Genomic DNA, 19,594 nt, shown 5'->3' with positions numbered 1-19,594 from the left:
GTTTAATCTAATTCATACATTAGTAGTACTTATTTGGATACATAAGTCGTTTGCACTTGAACTTCAGTTGTTCTGTTCATTAGCAATGGCAATTTGCAGATAGCGCACTGATATGGGAAAGAACCAATCTAAAAGTGATGTGTCCATCCCAGAGACACTTGTCATGCTGGTTATGTCAAATAAATATGGGAAAGAGTGTCTGGAATGCTATGTATGTGGTCTGTAATTTCTTTGTGATTTTAATGCATTTTTCCTGTTGTGAAGCACTTTGAATTGCCTTGTGTATGAAATGTACTCTACAAATAAACTTGCCTTGCCTTGCCAATGAAACCTTTCTGATTCTGCTCATTTTACCCAATAGCAACACCACGACCCCACGCACAGAACAGTCTTTGGTTGTGTGAGAATATCTACAGCCCTCGTCATAACTAGCACATAAAATAGTAAACAGAAGTGCATTCGTCAAAATGAAACTGAAGCTCTTGCCTTCTCCTTTATGCTACACGTCAATATTTCATCAAACAAATGACTATTTTGAGCAACTAAAACACCACTAAAATACCATCAACCGATTAATCGACTGAACGACAAACGGCCTGCAGCACCATTTTTGAAAGCATCTCAAATTCAGTGCTTTCTTTTTGCAGTACAACCCTTAACTTTTAATTAGATCAACAAACCCTTAATTGCTAACAGATCTACGGCTGATCTGTAACCTTATACTCCTGAAAATGAACTGTTCAGAGAGAAGAGGAACCGCAGTTTAGTGGAAGTTATTACAGGAAAGGTTCTGCAAAAAAAACAAAACCTGTGCAGCGGTGTCCTGTATTCCGCGAGCCTGTTAGCCTAGTGGGAGAACCATGGCGGCGTGGCAGCATAGTGATAGTGGAAAAATGTGCTGCCGGTGAGATGAATAGGACAGACCGAAGATATAATCCGCACCAAGTCTGAGGTGCGAACAATGAATGAGCCACGAGATAAATTAGTCAGTCGGGCTGTGTGTTCCCCCGATGGTGTACACTGCACCTTCCAGAACACTGCCAGTGGAGATAAGTTGCCACTCGAGGCCACCTTTAGTGTTCCCTTTAAGTGCAGATCTTATCACCACTCAATCTCAACAGCTTGTATATTTTTCTTAAGTACTAGACATATTTGGGTCCTTTATTGCCACTTGAGTCGCTGCTTCGGGCTTCTTGTCTAGTCATCGGCAGAACAATATCAAGTCCTTTGCATAAGGTGAGGTTATGGCTTTCACACCACGACAGATGTTTTATTCAGTGACTGGGAATAACAGCTCGTTGCACAACTTCAAAACATAGACATGTGAATTTAGTTGCATCTTTCAGACTTGATGATTTTACTGAAGCAGCTCCACAAAATGATTACCGCACTCATACCAAAATTCTACAAGTGAACGCTTTCCAGTGACTAAATCCTCCGCTGCCATGTCTGTGTTTTCGAACTGTGTCATTTTGCCTCGGCACACCCTAAGAGCCTCCTCCTATATAAATAAGGGTTACTTGCACGAGCTGAGCTAAACAAGGCATAACAAATGTAACATTACAGGCACCAGAGTAAACCAGAGGCATGAATGTAAGCATAAATTAAACTGACACTCTTCAAGGAAACACTGACACTTCCTGACGGGTTGACAAACCTCCTACAGCGATCCACCTTCAGCTTCATAAACAGACATTCATGAATTAAGAGTGAAGTGTGAAACTGGAACTGAACTGAAAGGTATTTGACTGCTCGAGGCCAAGCATCCATACTTTGTACACTTATTTACCCTGTTTGCAAATAAACTCTTCCATCACCTAAAGATATATTAGTAGAGATAAGTATTTTTCCTTATGTCTAAGGTTTAACATGTATTTTTTCATTATATAACAGTACATTACTTTTATTACATGTATTTTAGTGCATCCCATAATTGAAACAAACAGATAATAGCAAACCCTGTATCCCCTACCACAAGTATGAAATTAAAAAAACTATAAAATAGCGCAGAAAACACATTTTCCATAACATTTTGTAGCATTTTCTATACCCAGTGTGTACTCAAGCGAGAGAACATGATACATAGAAGGACAAAATAGTCCAACTCTCAAGAGACTTTTAATTCAGACAGGTTTGTTTAAGTAGCTTTAAAAAAGAAGGAACAATATCTATATTTAACTATAAACTGCAACAGCTAGCAGCCATGGTTACACACACTGACTTGCAACAGTCTCCTTTAAAAACAACAAAACCCCCTGAAGTAAAATATCCTTTCAGTGTCCTCAAAAAACTCTCACTCTATCTGGGTTTTAGCACAAATAAAAGCAGCATAAGTTACAAAAAGAAGTGACTGCAAAGTTGAAACGAGGCCACCCACATACACTTTTTTGTTCTGAGTAATGTGCAATGATGATGATTCAAGTGTTTTAACATTAAACAGAAGTATTAGTCTTACCTGATTGCGGGGAGTTGCATGGCCCGCGAGTCGCCTCTCTGTCTCGGTGGATCTACGTGAGAAACAGGAAGACAGTGAATCAGCTTTTGCAAACATGTGATCGTCACCCACAAAGAAATTATGATGCAGACCGAGCGTGGCTGTTAGGAAGTGCTGCTCGCATCACAGGATGGGAGGCAACAATAACACAGCTCCTAACAGCAGGCACTGAGGTCACTTTATGTGCTTTTTTTCCCCTCCTAGTGTGTTCTGCCGGAGATATAAAAAAAAAACTGCAGTCAAATCGACACTAGGGCTGTCAGAGGATTTGCGGTCGGTGGTAAAAAGCACACAACACTGGCGCACTGCTTCCTCTGTGGTCGGCCGAGACGATACAGCGGCGTGTGTGTCGAAGGGAGAGACAAGAGAGGGGTTTAAGCGATACGAAAGCCACGGGCAGCGCCTCTTAGCACGCAAAGGCAAAGTAGCTGCAGTTGTGCTTCTCTCGTGCAGGTCTGAGTGGCAGCGTTGAATGTGGCTATAACAGCCTCAGAGAAAACTCATTGTGTTTTCATGAGCTCCAGCAGAGGACCGGGGATGAAGATGATGCGATCCGACTTCAAATGCTTCGATAAATGGTGGCTTTTAAATGTATTTGTGTGGTGTTGTAGTAGCTGCATACAGGTGAGTGTCGGGTTAAAGGTGGGCTTGACTTCACTGGATTCATCCTGCATTAAAAGGTCAAGTTCAAAGTATTAAACTATATGAGCGTTGTTGTTTTTGAGTGTGCGTGTTGAGCTATAGCGTTGTGTTTCTGCTTGCTTGGCACAAATCAACAGAGATTTCAGTAACTTTTGGCCTTAATCTTAATAGAAATCTGAAAACCTGATTTTTTAACATAAATTAGCAAATGTTGTGTTTTCCCCTGAAGAGAATATTGTAAAAGCAGTTCTCTGTGACAAAAATGAGACCGTAGCACGATATTTACATGTAATAATAATGTTTTTTTATTCTCGTTGTAAGTAGGAGTTGAATGCAGAATGATTGGCTGCAATTTGGTGGTCAACCCTAGTTTCACCCTCTGTCTTCTAAATATCTAAGTGGATATTAGGGTTTGTGAGAGTTGAATAGATTTAAAAACAAACTGTAAAAATCTGGCACAAAAAAAAGTAAGTCAAATATAATGTAGGCACACAAAGTCCAAAATAAAGGTCCCATTTTCCTGTAGTCCAGTGTCGGTCAAATTTGTTCAAATGTTTAGTTTTTTTGTTTTTGTTTTTTTTCTCCGTATGTCAATTATAATGTCGGTCCAGTCCTTAATAGTTGGTGCAGTTTATGGTGGCCTATTTCCCATCTGCCAGAAGTAAAGTATAGAATATGTTCATTTATTGTGTCCATGGCAGGTGTCTTGAGTCCCAAATACCACCCCACTACCCCACTTTTCACATTGTCATGAGGAAAATCAAGAATATATGTTGTCCACATAGAAGAGCTACATTTGTCTACTATACACATCCGGTGTGTCCAATACAGTTCTAATATTGTCTGTTGTGACTCCCTGAAGTGGAGCGGATCACATGTTGTCACCAAACAAACTCGGGAAAGCTCCTCTGGATCCACGTCACGCCATTGTAAAGCGATCCACAAATGAAACAGTACCACTGCCGAAACCCGACGCCAAACAACACCTCGCAGCGACCAGTCCGTGCAGCACGCCTTCGGACACGTTACCCTGCCGTCTGCACCTCTTCTGCCTCACACGCCGCGAAATGAAATCCCCCCACACACTAAGTGCACACACTGGCTTTTCCGCAGCTGTGTTCGGATATCAAACGGGGCCCACTGAGGAGTACAAACATGCTGACGAGGGGAGATTAGACGGTCACGGAGGACGCCAGCGCACACAAACACACGCTCGCTCCGACTCAAGCGCCGCACAAAACTGAGGCGATGCCAGTGATTGTAACAAATTACAAAACGCAACTTGGGGCCATCTTGGAGGAGAGCGGTGACAGCGGAACGCCAAATAGACAAAATAGTGCTGACTGAAAAACACCTACGCTACACAGAAAAGCGGCGGGGTAATTTATTATTTTGTGACAGTTCTTGTGATTAAGTGTAATTGGAATTGTATTATTTGTTATATTAAACATGAGCATGAATGTAGGTTAGGATGTGTGTTAATATCTACAAATCAAATACCGACAGAGCTGCTTTAAGTTCATATAGTTATAGGCAATATTTAAGTGAGATCGATGATAAGTTATGAGAAGTTTCCTTATTATGGAACGCATGAAGTCTTCGTAACTTTAGCAGCCCCAGCCCGGTGCATTTTTGGAGTATCGGGGGAATCTGAACTGTACCCAGTAAAAACACATCTGTTTTTCTTTTATTTCGGTGAAAAAAAAAGATGTGGCAGCTGAGGAGAGGATTGGTAGCAGCCAGGTGTTTCCCCAATGACAGTGATAAATGCCAATACACCACTGTAGTCTAGACCTATGTTCATTCAGAGGGCAACGGGTTCGAGACGCGCCCCATACGTCTGTGGAATCAAGTATGTACATGAATAACTACTGGTGTATATTCCCTTTTCGCAATATGTCTTTAGCTATGAAACTGTTTAACAACCAATAGACAACAGAATTGAAATATTGTTTTAAAGAGAGGCTATGTAGCTTGCACTCGGCTGGTTTTTAAAAGATACTGTTACAACTGAGCTTGTGTTGCCGGTGTCTTATTCGGTAAACAGAGGACAAAAATAAAACATTTCCTCATTTTCAGTATGCACATGTCCAATTTCCAGCTCAGAACAACCAGAATTCCCTCACACTTCTTTTGAGTAAAAAGTGTTGTGTTCTGTGTTGGAAAAAAAGAACAAAAGTGACGTTCTTAACTCGTTTAAGGTGTTGGAACTGGAAACCCTAATGAGGGACTTGTGTGAGGCTCATTCTGCTTTCTGATTGGATAATACGTACAATAAACAACTTGCCCATCGCGTACGGTGTTCTTGTAATTATAAATATATCAACGCTACAATTGTTAGCAGTAAACACACTATTTGAATTCATACTGGAACTTATCTTAGAGTCATGAGCTGAAAATCAATCAAATAAACAATGACTTATATAGTTTCATAATAGTAAAGAATCTCTGCAGCTCACACTGTGTCTGTTTGTTGGAGGAGTGTGTGTTTCAGCTCCCCCATTAGCAGCTATATAACAAAGCCTGTGCTATTGCTCCTGTCCACTTTATAAGTAGTGAGCTTTGGGAGTTAGGTTGGCTATTTCAGGCATCGCAGGGACCTCAATTTACTCGTATCATTTACATTGACATGCTTGCTCACAGTGTGTGCCCTTGTGATGGTGCATTTGGTGAATTGGGCCAAAGGAGACGCTGGGATGTGAAATTGTGACTGCAAAAGAAGTCATTTGGCAGCGCGCCTGTTTCCATCTGAATCCAGAGGAAACCGTTAGCCCAGCTCAGCCGGTTCCCACCATCCGCCGGCATCAGATCATTCACTCCAACTCCGCTCTCTCCCTCTCGCTCTCCCTCTCTCATCCGCTCTCGTCTCCCACACTCTCATCCTCACTACTGCACCCGCGGGAGAGAGCCAGGCGCTGACATCAGGCAAGTTTAGTAAGTGACAGTGTTTCAAGGAAAGGTCGCTCGCACACTGTTTTTCTCCAATAACAGGCTTTATCTCCATGACAGCGTTCATCAGCTGCTAAAATCACTGGTATGCATAAATTTTTATTTATGCATTTTTTCTTATTTAATACAATTATAGTTAGAGATTGTAGTTCATAAGTCAAGCATTGAATTTAAAACAATATAAGTTGGTGTTTTAAAGCGCTGTATCTGATTTTTAACGTCTAAGAAATTAGAATTTCATCTATTTGCAAGAGTCCAAAGGTATTTCTCACTTTCTCACATAATCCTTATTTTTATTATTATGATGATTATTATTATTACTATTCGCCATGATGAGGTGATATGTGGTTTTCACAACTTTCAAAGGCCCGACCGAATTTTGCCATCACACTAAAGCTAACAACAACTAGCATGCTAACAAACCGCTACCTGTTTTTTGGAGATTTAGATGCAGAAAACTCACAGCTGTCTTATTTTGGCTCTGGGCTAAATTCATTCTGCTAAACTACATTCAAAATTGAGCACGGCCTCTTTAAATAAGTCCCAAGGAATTGAAAAGAACTAGTCTCAGCCCAGATTGACTTGAAACAGTGGATGATTAAAAATGCACCTACACAGTGATGATAAAATTGGCTCTGTAATAGATTCACACTTTTAAGTTATCCCAAGCTTTTAAGTTATCCCAAGGTATTCATTACTGCCACTTCTACCTGTAAAAAGTCCCAGAACCAGAGTTTAAAGTCTTTAACATTATATAAAGTGAAGCAAAGTGGCATTTGAGCTTTAAATAGTCCAATGTTCACTTAGTTTGACTGGTCAAAATCATATGCATTATTTTGTTTGCATTTTGAATGGTTATTAGATTAATTATTAGGGATTATTAGCAATATTCAAATCTCACAGTACAATACTTAATTTCATGGAAAGATATTTATTGCGATATTGTGAGAGACAAAGAGAATTGGAGAAACAAATGTTTTTCCTCAAATCATTAATGTCATATTCCACGGAATTAAGATATAAAAGTGCTTGAATAAAGTTATTCCTTCATGCATTGCACTGACATATTATAGCAAAGGATCATGGTCTATGTAGTTCCTTATGTTTTTAAGTTGTTTCTGAGACAAAACAATCACTTTAAAGAAGCATATTATTCAATGTATATTGTGACAGCCCACAATATTATTGTGAGACGGTCATTGTTACATCCTTATTTATTATAAGGTCTTTTTTGTCACTAAAACTCTAGAAATGAGTGTTAATGTCATTGTACAGGCATGAGAGAAGCCAAACGTGTTATTTTCACAAACATTAGTGCACTCTGAAACAACACCTCCTCACCAGACTAATCAGCACTGTGTTTTAAGGGGCATTCTAAACACAAGCATGACATTATCTCCCAGAGTGCACTGCTGCAAGACCTGTCACTATAACACAGGACACAAGATTATACTTTCTAATGCTTCATGGTGGAGGGAGAAAATGAGTTATTTCATGTTTAAGTTCTTTTGGAGCATGTTTTCGATTACTTTTCACCCTCAATTCATCTTTCCAACACTCTCATTTTTAGCCTCTCTATGGCAGTCATTACAGTCGGCACTCTAGGAACACAAGTTGCAAAACCACACTGAAGAAGTTACTTTTAAGCCCTACCTTTATCAAAACCACGTCTACAGCTCTCTCCCCTTTGGCACACAGACTGTATCTCCGCTTGTGTCGCTCATACATTGTCCCCAGATTAATAAGAAAGTGTTAAATCCAGTAGAACGAGTGGTGAATGGTGAGATGGAGCGAGGTCGAGTGCTACAGGCTTCACATCTGGCCACAGAAGCCGCCTTGAAGCAGACTCCTTCCCACTCTCCTCCTCTTCGCTCCTTCCCCTCCGCCCTGTGCCCTCCCTCTCCTCCCCCCGTGCCCTCCCTCTCTTCCACTTGTCGCCTCTCAACTTCTGACTCAAGCTTTTCCTCAACCTCGCACTTTTCCCTCTTTCCAAGTGAGCCTGTCAACACGAGTAAGCCATTGCCAATAACAGTGTATTATATCACGTAAGTTCATTTCAATCAGCCAATGGAAGAATCTCATTTAATAAGATCAAATAAATAAAAACCTTGCACCCTGTATGCAAATGACAGCAAACACAGAGACGGTGGTTCGACCTAAGGTGCTGATGATTGCAGATAGCACAGTGATGTGAATACCAGTGAAAGGAAATGACAATTCTTTCCAAACACATTATAACTCTGAGTTTGAGATAGAGCAAAACTGTTATTATTGTGTGTTTCTGTCACTGTAGAATGATTTAACCGGTTCAACCTAAAGAACAAAATCAACTTACAAATGTGTGGGCATAGAAGAATTAAACCTGGAAACAACAGAACTGTCTAATCTACAAGATATTTTATTATTTCACTGAATCAACTTCATCTATACTTTGGACTTTCTCAAAATGTGTCACGTCTGTATTTTTTTTTCTTTGTACCTAATGTATGTAACAACGAATACACAAAACATTCCTACTATCAACTTTTCAGATTTATATGTCCCAAATATGTTTTCTATACATGTAAATAAACTAAAAATAAATAAATATTAAAATTAAATGTTTTCTTATTCATCTGCAGTGTCTCACCTTTTTATATTTACTTAAAATATTAAAAACAACCAACTCTCAAAGGGCACGGAATGCACAAAATACCAGGATACAAGCAAGGGTTATAAGTCGAATTGAGTTGTGTTGTTTCTTCTGTATCAGAGCGTAGGTAACATGTAATGTACATACCTTGGTAAAACAGAACGTAAACGCAACATGTTGTTATACTTGTACAACCAAATCTAAACAGGATGAGACACTTCTGCTCAATTTAACTTAAATTCACAAAGAATGAATGCACTAAAATGACTGAACTTATGAATACGACCCTTCTACTCAAGAGCGGGTTTTAAAATGTGCTCATCCGTCTGTATAATATAGTTTACTAATAATTTAAATTGGCTCTCCACGGCCATGACAATAGCTGCATTTATCATCACGATGGGTTAAAAATGCCAGTCCGTTGTATAAATTACAGGGAATTTCAAGGGATCAAATTGCTGGTCATTAAATTCTCCATCTGGCCTAGTGAGAGAGCCTAAACGAAGCAGCCGAGTCCACATCGCCCTCTGCTGGCCGCCCCGGTGTTCTGCAGCCTTGCGTGCCCTGTGGCAGTCCAACATCTGGCATTCTGAACAAGCCACTGACTCCGACCACAACCCAGGAATAAGCATCACCACTGTACTCTCTGGCCGCTGAGGAATCTGTCAGTCAGCAGCATTTCAGGCTAACGCATGCACACACCGTGGACCCACTGAGCTACGGACAAAACAATAACACGGTTCTCGCAATTCTCAACGCTGTGAGATGTTCATGTAGAAGAGTTTGACAGTCAAACCCATTCGAGCAACAATTCGCCCACCACATGTGAGAAAAGGCACGAATAAAACATTTAGAACTTACCAAAGAAGCGTTCCCCACAGCAGAGTCGTTCCCTTCTTCATCCGCTGCACTTTCTACATCTGGATATCACGCAATGAAAATTAATCAGTATGTTGTCATGTAAACAAATGTATCATCAGTGCAGGTAAAAGAAAAATCTGTTTGCATTGTTGCACTGAATAGGTGGACATAAATTGTAACTTCACCATGGTATGATTTCTTCTGTGCTTATGCTTACTCTCTATTATAAGAGTTTACTAACATTTCAGCCCGGGACCCCCAAAATAAACGATTACATACTTTTCCCTGCATGTATTTACTGCAGTTACTGATGGTTTACAGTATATTGCTCAAGAGTGAAAACAGCAAGCACCTGAATGTTACCAAAGTCCGAATTCCTTCAACAAACACAGATCAGATCTACGGACCTGTGTTTTGAGCCTTCCTGTCACATGGTCTTAAATGTGACTTGTTAAACTACTGTACTTTTACCTTTACAACTTTAACTAATAAAGCACTAATATAAAAATGTATTTAAAAAACCCCATTATGTAGTATATTTGTGGCTAAACGTAAAAGCCTGGATGAGTCATATTATGTTTAGCTTTGTGGTGTTGTTGCCATTAATCTTACGAGACAGACTTAATTTGATTTACTATATTTGTTCATGTATTAGACTTTGATAAACGCACGGTCCTGTGATGTATGCAAACATGTGAGACAAAAACAAACATAGACAAGAGGTGACATAAATCAGCGCTGTCCTACCTTGCGTCGGGCTGTCCGGGGCTTTTGAGGCACCGTCCGCACAGTCTGGAGAGCGGCTCAATAATCCCTCTTCACGATGAGTTTCACTGGTCACAATGCTGCTTAACTGGGCCGGAAATGTTCTGGTTGAAATGTCATCCAGACCGTCAGGAAATGTGGTGGACTGAGGTGCAAATAATGTAGTGGTATTCCCTGAATGTTTTAATTCCTCATGTGACATATTTGAATCTTGGCTTTCATATGCAGAGATTTCACAGCTTTGCAAAGTTGTAATGTCACATTCAGATACTGGAGCAAGTGAGACATGTTCAACCTCTAATGTTGAATTCTCTGTAAACACATTTTTGTCTGAGCTGTTCAATGCATTTTCAGTATCTTTAGCTTTTATTGCAGATGAGACCCAGTTCTCAGACCGTGGATCCTCTAGCAGCTCCTCTGTGGAAGGGTCGGGGAACAGTTTGCCTCCTTTGGCCTCAACAATCAAAGGCTCCATTATGTGAGAACTGGGTGACAGTTGATGTCCAGGCTCAGTGCCAGTCTGGCTGCAGTCGGGCACTGTCCGTGTATGGACAATGACAGAATGTGAGGGCAGCTCTATTGCCACTGAGAGTGAATCTATGCCACAAGACTTCAACACAAGTGGCTCTTCAGTGAGGAATCCTGTAGGAGAGGGTCCCTCGGTGCAGGCCTGGTCCGTTGGCTGAAAGATTTCTGTTGTTGAGCTTCCCACTGATTGAAAACTGGCATCATCGTCACTAGAAGTAACATGGGTTGTCTCCGGCTCAAGATGAGCATGTGGTGTCTCTCCAGTGCTAGGCACAATTTGACATGGTCCCAAAAAGTTATCAGTCTGAAAATTAGAGACAGATGTTTCTTCCAGGTGGTTTAGTTCCTCGGTAGGCGAGTCAGTGCTTTGAATTTTTTGCACACTTTCAGCCGAAGTATCCTCTGTGCACTGGACATATTCCTCACAAGTTGATATGTCACTATAATTCCCAGAATGACAACTTGTTTCTGGAGTCAAGCCCCACTGCTGCTCCGAAGCATAATCCCTACCAGCTGTTTCCTGGTTTTGTTCCAGGCTGTTTGTGTGAGGTGGAGGTTCCCCCTTATGGAGGCCCTCTATTGGGAGAGGTGGAAAAGCACTATCACACGCTGTGATTACATCACCCCAGTCTGTCAGCAGTAGGCTCTGGTCCCCCGAGGCACAACTTAAGTCAGTTAACTCTTTGGTATCTTCTTTCTTGCCTTCTCGTACACTGGGCTCACCTGTGTCCTCTTCCTCTTTGTAACCATCCTTTAATTCACAGTCAGACGTGTCTGACATATCAGAACATTCAGAAGAAGGGGATTGGCCCATGATGGAAGCGGTTGTTATTAGTTCAGCTGGCTTGGTCTCCTCCTTACCATGTGTTCTGTCTCTACTGTCCTCAGTTTCCTGCACAGATCGCTCTTTCCCCTCTGTGGCCTCCTGTCCTTCCTGGATCCCAGCGTCTCTTGTATCAGTGTCTTCTGCCTGTTTACCACAGGCTGCTGGAGGCACAGTTCCCACACACAAGGTCTCCTCATGTGCTCTACTCCTATCACACAGCCACTGCCTTTCCTCTTCCTCTGCTTTCCGGTAATCACTCCCAGCATTTGAAGCACGGCACACCCAGTTCTGTGAGGGGCTAAGGCCAGGTTCCTCAGGGTTTACTACCTCTGGGGTCCCCACACACAAACTCCAGTCTGTTTCTGAGTTCCCATTCTCATCATGTCCACAGTCAGCACTGCTCTGGCTGCTTCCCGCGGAACAGTTTTCATTCCCAATGTCTTGTTTTCTTTTATCTAAGCACTCTGGTGCTGTGGCTGTGTGTAGTCGCTCCGCTGAGGTTATCTCCGTCTCTATATCCTCACAACATTCGGCAGCCGTGTGCAGAGAGTCAAACTGCAGCTCTAGTGTAGAAACTCCCTACGGGAGAAAGGAAGGGAGGATGAAAAACATTACCTACCTTATCAATTACTAGCTTACTGATTACATAAGGTGTTCCACTGGTTGTACAAACTATCAAGGTTTAAAAGGGAAGGCAGTGAAAAGACAAACAATGTTCAGCCCGAGCGCCTGGGTGAAGCAAAAATGGGTAGAGAGGGCAGGGTGGCGTGACTCACCTTGGCATGAAGATGACATATCAAGTGCAGCAGCTGTTCCACGCTCCTCTGAAGGCTTGGAGGGTCGCAGCCTGGTACGATGTTCAGGGTAAGAGTGTGGGTGTTCAGCCGAGGGAGGTGGCAAACTAACTGGGCGTCTGTAGAGACCAGCTGTACAGTCTCAGTCTTGTTGCACGCCTCTATGTCCTTCTCAGCCCTGTAGTGAAACAAACACTTAGATCACTTCAAAACAGCTCTGGTGTGATTGGCCAACACTCCACAGTACTGCATAAAAAGTGTGTTTTACAGTGACGTGATCTGAACTCCCCCTTTCCCCTCAGCCCACACTATACAATCCTGTGTTTATGTACTTGCATTACTATGTCCATAAAACACAAAGCAGTGTTTCCAGCATATTATGTGGCAGTTTACCATTCTTATCCAAAGTGCTCATTCAAAATTACAAAACACAACTTGAAAAAATGATAGCGGTTCACTCCCTCAGCAGTTATTACATATATCACGGTACACTTTAGACCCCTCCCAGGCAGGCGGATCTGTTTGCGTAATATTGGGTGTATGCTTCAGTTTAGAGTCAAGGTCTGGAGGCTGAGGTCACAAGCTCAGCTTCAAATGACTTCACTTTTCAAGAAAATATTGTAATTAGCAAAGCATATCAAGTCAAAACAGACTTTAGGGCACACTTGAGGCCATGCCTGTTCATTTCAAGAAGAAGCCAAAAGGAGCAACAATTGCATAATGTCTACAGTACTGTAAGTTGATAATGGATTATGGTTTTAAAGTTGACAAGCTGATCTGATCAAATATGTAGAAAGGGGATCAAACAAGTTTAAATGAACAGATGTTTTGTTTCCCTCTTTTCTGTCTTTTGGATACAAATGAAACAAACTAGCAGCTCACAACATTTACTGAAAGTGCACGGCTTTGTGGTTCATGCTCATTTATCATTATGAGAGAACGTGACAACATTTCCTATTTGTTTATTTGTATTAGAATATATTAGAATGTATCATACAAATTTTCACTCTCACCTCATAAGCAGCTCATGAACGCAGTCGTGTCCTTTCAAGGATGCAACGGCAGAAGGAGTGCAGCCTTGTCTGTTGGTCAGCCGCAAAGCTTCTTTTGCTCCAGGCTGTTGTAGAAGAAACTGAGTCACCTGGAAGAGACCTCTACGCGCTGAAAAGTGCAGCAGGGTCTCCTGAGGGTCCAAGTCTGAACAAGACACAGATGAAGATAGTCAATTATTGTCGACTTTTGCATTGTGTCCAAGGCTTTTTACTGCCTCAAATGGGGATTAATAAAGCAATCTATCCTTTAAGTAATGTGGATAATAATGGAAAAAACTGCAAGAGGAGCACACCAATTCAAGCCAAAATAATCCCATTAGCTCGATCAATCAGATTAGCGCCACAGTACCTCAAGTTGAATATATTTAAGTTAAATATTTCAGGTACTTGTGGTTTGTTCATAAACTCGGCTGTCATGGCAAATTGCCCTTTAGAAAGATCCACCGCAAGATGCAATAATAAAACTATCAAACTAATGACCACCAGCATAATGATGCATGTCGTAAAATCAGCGCCATTTAATTTTAGCTAATGTAAGCAACACCGGCCATTTTAATTAAAGTCCATTATCTGGCACGTTTATCAGAGAAACTTCTAATGATACCACAAAACACTGCGAAACGTACAACCACTGTGCACGGATTTAATATTTAAAATCAAGTTTTATTTTGTATTCTTTTAATGCACGCTAACATATTGATAGAACATTATGCTAGTTCTAGCTGTAAAATATGAAAGCAAAGAGAAATAACTCATAGTTGTTAATGGGATGACCACGTTTCATCATTTATCAGTTAGCAGTGGCATCCAACATTTATTTGTGCTTATTAAAGAAATGTATGGGTATACCATTTTTGGAGTATGGGTTTGATTTAAATTAGTATTTTCAGAATGTGTCTTTAATCATCACAATTAAACTAAAGTAAAACTACCCAATATGAAGCCACGCTCGCTCTTTCTAGTGGCATAGCTAGTCTGCAAAATGGCCGCTCATGTCCCCAGCACGAGGAATAAGATAAATAAACCACTGTCACCTGCACCTATAGTCTGATGCGATCGCTCTCCTGACATATTTGATGAATGGCGAGCCGAGCCGCCCTCCTTTTTCTTCCCCGCCGTTTCGCAGCAGCCAAAACGTCTTGTATTGAAGTGGTGACATATTGTGAAGCACTGCCTATTAGAGCACACATCACTCACCGCAGTGGGAAGCAGCCCTCCGCATCAGCGACATGACAGCTGAGTTCAATGCAAAAGAGTCTGCGGGTGTCCATCTACGCCGGGCGATTTTTCACAACAATAACAAGAGGGTCATATGTTATCGTCTCCGAGCTGTTTACAGATAATCTGATTTGATGGGTTTCATTACATCTTTGTGCCACCTTTTCTGCCAGTAGCCAACCTGAGACTGCTTTGGCAGCTTTATCAAAATATAACTTGGATTTCTGACAAGTGTAACCGCAAGCTATTATCCGTGACAGAAAAGTAAAGCGTCGTCCCAGCGTTTGCCAGAACAATAGCTCCAGGTAAAGGCAGCGCTCCACAGTTGACAATTAATATAATAGTTGCTGTTTTGATGTTGCCTACAGAGTGTTTTGGATGACACGTTTTCTGCCAGGAAAAGCGCATGTTACAAAAAAGTTCCCTGCCTGTCTCACCTGTGATGTTGGACAGGTTGCTGCCCAGTAAGCTCCATCCTGCGGGCAGTGCGAGGTGGTGCAGAGCCAGTGCCAGGCTGTCATCCAGGCGTTCACACTCCCTCAGAGGAATGTGACACTCATCCAGGAGCAGCGCCCCCTCCAGGCCGTCAGTCCGCCCTGCAGTGCTCACCTGGTCACAAGTAGTGTTTGGAATGTGTTATGGATAGAAGACGAAGGGCGAATGTAAATGTAAGTGCGAGAGTGGGAAATATATTGACATTTAGATAATATTGTGGTAGTAAATATTGAATATATAGTTTCAAGTAAAATGCTACTAAAAGTTATGTTGTAACTTAACTACATTTTAAAATAAGGGCATAAAGTGATATTTCTGCACTTTTGTGGTTGATTTGGCAGAAATTTCACTTCTGTCTGTTAAACCTCAGCTGATATGTTTTAACTCATTTATGTTTGATTTACATAATATCAGTTTATTGACTGCTAATACCTTTTTCTATCATAGACTACTCCTAGATGAATAAGGTATTAAATAAATTAGTCTATAAACGCCAAAAACAAATGTATAAGTTTCTTCAAATTGCTTAAATTAAGAATATTTTAGTTTGACTTGACTTCAGTTCAATAAATGTTCCTTATTTTCTGCCAGTGGAGTATTAAAGAAACCTTACTCCTGAATTTTAGGGCAGTAGACGTTTAGTCATTCAGTCAATTTTGTCATCAACCTTTTATTGGTCGACTAATGATTTTATTGAGAATAAAAGGAAATATAGCCGCAAGCGGCAATGATCGGCCCTCGCCACGCCGCCGCCACACCGCCGCCACGCCGCAAGAGGAGGGGGCGCTAACGCGCCCCAATTGTCCTTTTATTACATCTACTGCTGAATCTGTGACGCTGTCACATCTTCTCCCCTTTGTTTTACCATCAAAAAGCAATTTTATTTTGAATTCTTGGCAAAATGTGAGGCTTTGCCGCACAGAGACCGTGACTCTTTGAATAAAAATGTGGATACCTTTTGATGGTCCACACCTGAAGATGAGTCTCACCAAATTTCAGGTTAATAGGGCTGACGCCCTGGGAGGAGTTTGTGAAAGTATAAAGTGTAAGCATGTTCTGGCGATTTCCCCATTGGAATAACATGGGAGGTTTCGGTCATCGCTACAGCAAAGCCGTAACAATTATGACATGGGTCTCATTGACTTTTTTGATGGGGATGCCAAAATTGAGTTTTGTGTCAAATTTCAGATAATATCGCAAAACTAAACATTTAACCTCCATATAAAATCTGTAGGGGGCGCTGTGGCGCCAAATTAATTAATTTCACTTCAAGTAGGTTTAGGGCAAAGAGTTTAACAACTGATTCTAATTTGACGCAATTCGGACTTTATCTGCGCAAACGGCAGAAATGTTAAATTTGGGAGATTTCTGAAATTCTAGCTAAAGTTTGCGGCTTCGCCACACAGAGACCGTGAGAGGTATCAATGTAATTTGAATAACTTTTGATGTCCCACTCCTCAGTAGCATTTTCACCAAATTTCAGCTTTTTAGAGCCAACGCCCTGGGAGGAGTTCGTAAAAGTACAACGTTTGGAAAAACTCCCAAGTCATGCTTAGCCATTTTTGAACCAATATGGCCGACATTTGGTTGGGTGGACGGCGTTGCCGTGATAATATTTTTACTTCTCTTGTCACCATCTACCTCTGCGCCAAATTTCATGATTCTACGATCAGATTTTTTTTGGGTCATTTTCCTATCTCAATGCATTTTTGGTACATTTGGGGGCGCTGATGCGCCAATTTTTTTTTATTTTAGAAAAGGGAAATAGCCAAAATGTAGAGAGGCACGATTTTTAGAGGTGTGCAAATTTTTGTGACTTTTCGTCAATGTTCACTGGGTGAAAAATAGGGGGGTTGGTCCCGAGAAGAAAGAAAGAAGAAAGAAGAAAGAATAATATTCCGACGCTTTCCTACCTCATGGTGTGGGTTCCTGGTCACTGACGGGTACTTTTGTTAATTTTGAGTGGGCTCCGCCCACTTTGTGTTTTTGGCCCTCTATACAGTAATAATGTTAAATGTTTGCATTAGATGCTTATATGCACGGAACATGCAAGAGATGGGGAACGTATTCGTGAGCTACTTAGGGCAAATGAGTGCTTTATATGGGGATGACGAATCTAAAGTGCTTGTTTAGTGCGCACTTTTGCACGGGCTTCGCCCGTTTACAACGGTAATGTTCCATTTTCCTACTACTAATTAGTATGCACGGGGCGTGCGTGAGTGAAGGAGTGCGTTAGTGAGTGTTTGGAAGTGGGCGAGCGCTTCGCGCTCGATTTCGTGCGCACTACGTGCGCACTTTCGCAGCCATGCTTCGCACGGCCTTACGAGATTAATAGGCCTCTCGCCAGCTTGTGGCGCTCGGGCCTAATTATTTGGATCACAGCAAAAAAGAAGTCTGGGGATGAGATTTGGGAGTGAATTGTGGGTTTAACCTGCACGTTTACAGACAAAAACGCTGTTTACTAGTAGCTTTCTGTATGAATATTTCTAGTTGTGTGAACTCCTGTGATCTTTTAATGGTGTCAGTGCAGTTTGGATTAGATTCAGGGCGTGTTCCTAGAGATATTTGTTTGTATTGAGAGCTTTTGCAGGACCATGCGTCGCGATGTACAAGTCTTCAGTCAATCAAGTATTTCTTAAGCCAACTACAGTCCTATATATTTAAATGAAAGTAAAAATAGCTCAAAACAGGATTGAACGTATGTATCTGATTATACTTTATTTCAGTCTGGTTGTGAAAGTGTAACCTACCAGAAACTGGGCCATGTCAAAGGCCAAGTCCTGAACAAAACAGAAGCGGTGCTCTGCCAGAGGAGTCACATGACCAACACAGTCCTCTGAGTCTGGACTGACGGAGCACAGTGTGACGAGCACAGCCTCGCAGCAGTCATGGGCTGGAGACAGGACAAAGGGAGCAAATGAGACAGAGGAAGAATAATATGAATTTATGAGTAGTACAGAATGCAAAAAATCTAAATTAAATCCTTTGTGTTCAAGAGGTCTGCATCTGCAATACTGCTGGTTCTTCTTCGAGGTAAGCTGTTCAAAATGATCAAAGAGTCTTCATTCAACCGGCTGATGTGATACTGAAGAAGTGAAATCAAATCACACAGACTGGGTCACCATATCTCATCATCTTAATCAGGTTCGAATGGTAAACATGCCTATAGAAAAGCCAACTTTATATAATTAAATGCATCTATATAAATCCTTTAAAAGGTGAACTAATTAAATGTACATAAATGCATACATACTGTTATATTACATTGAATACATTAGTTACAATATGTAAAGGAGCCATATGACAAGCAAGCAAAAGTAGTGTTTTTGCAGTTATTTTCTCAACTGTTAAGGAAGTTCTATCCTGTGACCTTGTTGTCGGTCACTAGCTGAGCTCTTAGGAGCTCTGTTCTGATGGAAAAATCAGTGAATCAAAGCTAATCTGTAAGTATAGTTACATCTATTCACAGCCCGTTTGGAAAGTAAAGGAAGCATGTTTATCCATTTTTTCTATTACTCAATGCTGCTTTTTATAAAAAATGACACTGATATGATATAAAAACAAATATAACAAAGTCGAAGATATGGAAATATGACAAGACGTGATGCAGAAGGGGTACGTACCAGGACATAGGGCCTGTAGGGTGTCATGGCCGCTCCTGTGGGTGCTGGTCAGGTGCCTCTTTGTGCTACCACTGAAGAGTAGGAAGTACTTGTGCCTCTCATCTGCCACAGCCAGCTCCTCATCAGTGAGCTGCACCGTGATAACACAGCGGCCCTGCAGAGGACACCAGATTAGAAAGTTCAACACACTTAGGATGACACCCACACTGCTGTATGTTTTAAAGGAGCATTATTATATTATTCTGGTGGAGGGTCTGAAACCTTCTAAAAGTGTTGTTTAGCAAGTAATGTTCAACAGAAAAAAGTGTCCATGAAGACAAACAGATAAGTCCAAACCGAATATATTTGGCAATTATTACCCCCAAAATGGATAAATGAAAGATGTATTCAGTATAAATCATACTATGCAACATTCTAGGCAAGGCTAGACAAGCAGATGACAGACCTCCGTCAGGAAAACACCTTTAAACATAAATTAATTACAATAAGCATATCATAAAATATATCTGGCATCCCATTCGATTTGACAATAATTAACCTTAACCCATCAACATCTCTGTTTATCTTGTTTATGTCAATTCCAGTTATTATGCAAATTATTTAGTTGAATCACAGTGTTATGTCACATTAACAACAAACTGGGATGAAACTGAAATGGAGACACTAGCATGCAACACATTTTCTACAGCTCAAGCATACTCAGTCACTTGAAAAT

At 41.1% G+C, this 19,594-nt stretch overlaps 1 protein-coding gene across 1 annotated transcript in view; it reads right to left on the bottom strand.

Annotated features, from left to right (window-relative positions):
• The window catches only part of LOC140381412 (uncharacterized), a 58,748-nt gene that overhangs the window by 26,889 nt on the left and 12,265 nt on the right, over nucleotides 1-19,594 (bottom strand). The window contains exons 3-10 of the mRNA XM_072465469.1: nucleotides 18,880-19,033; nucleotides 18,007-18,149; nucleotides 15,199-15,370; nucleotides 13,505-13,688; nucleotides 12,474-12,669; nucleotides 10,326-12,276; nucleotides 9,579-9,637; nucleotides 2,456-2,507 (exon numbers count right to left, since the gene is read on the bottom strand). Coding sequence (XP_072321570.1) covers nucleotides 2,456-2,507; nucleotides 9,579-9,637; nucleotides 10,326-12,276; nucleotides 12,474-12,669; nucleotides 13,505-13,688; nucleotides 15,199-15,370; nucleotides 18,007-18,149; nucleotides 18,880-19,033 — 2,911 coding nt within the window. The remainder of the gene's footprint in view (nucleotides 1-2,455; nucleotides 2,508-9,578; nucleotides 9,638-10,325; nucleotides 12,277-12,473; nucleotides 12,670-13,504; nucleotides 13,689-15,198; nucleotides 15,371-18,006; nucleotides 18,150-18,879; nucleotides 19,034-19,594) is intronic.

Source organism: Eucyclogobius newberryi, unplaced genomic scaffold (genome assembly GCF_026437365.1).
Source record: "Eucyclogobius newberryi isolate DKJ021-1_F unplaced genomic scaffold, fEucNew1.0.hap1 SCAF_5, whole genome shotgun sequence".
Classification (NCBI taxonomy): Eukaryota; Metazoa; Chordata; class Actinopteri; order Gobiiformes; family Gobiidae; genus Eucyclogobius; species Eucyclogobius newberryi.
The sequence above is the reverse complement of the archived record's forward strand: the minus strand, read 5'-3'. Positions and strand labels throughout refer to the sequence as shown.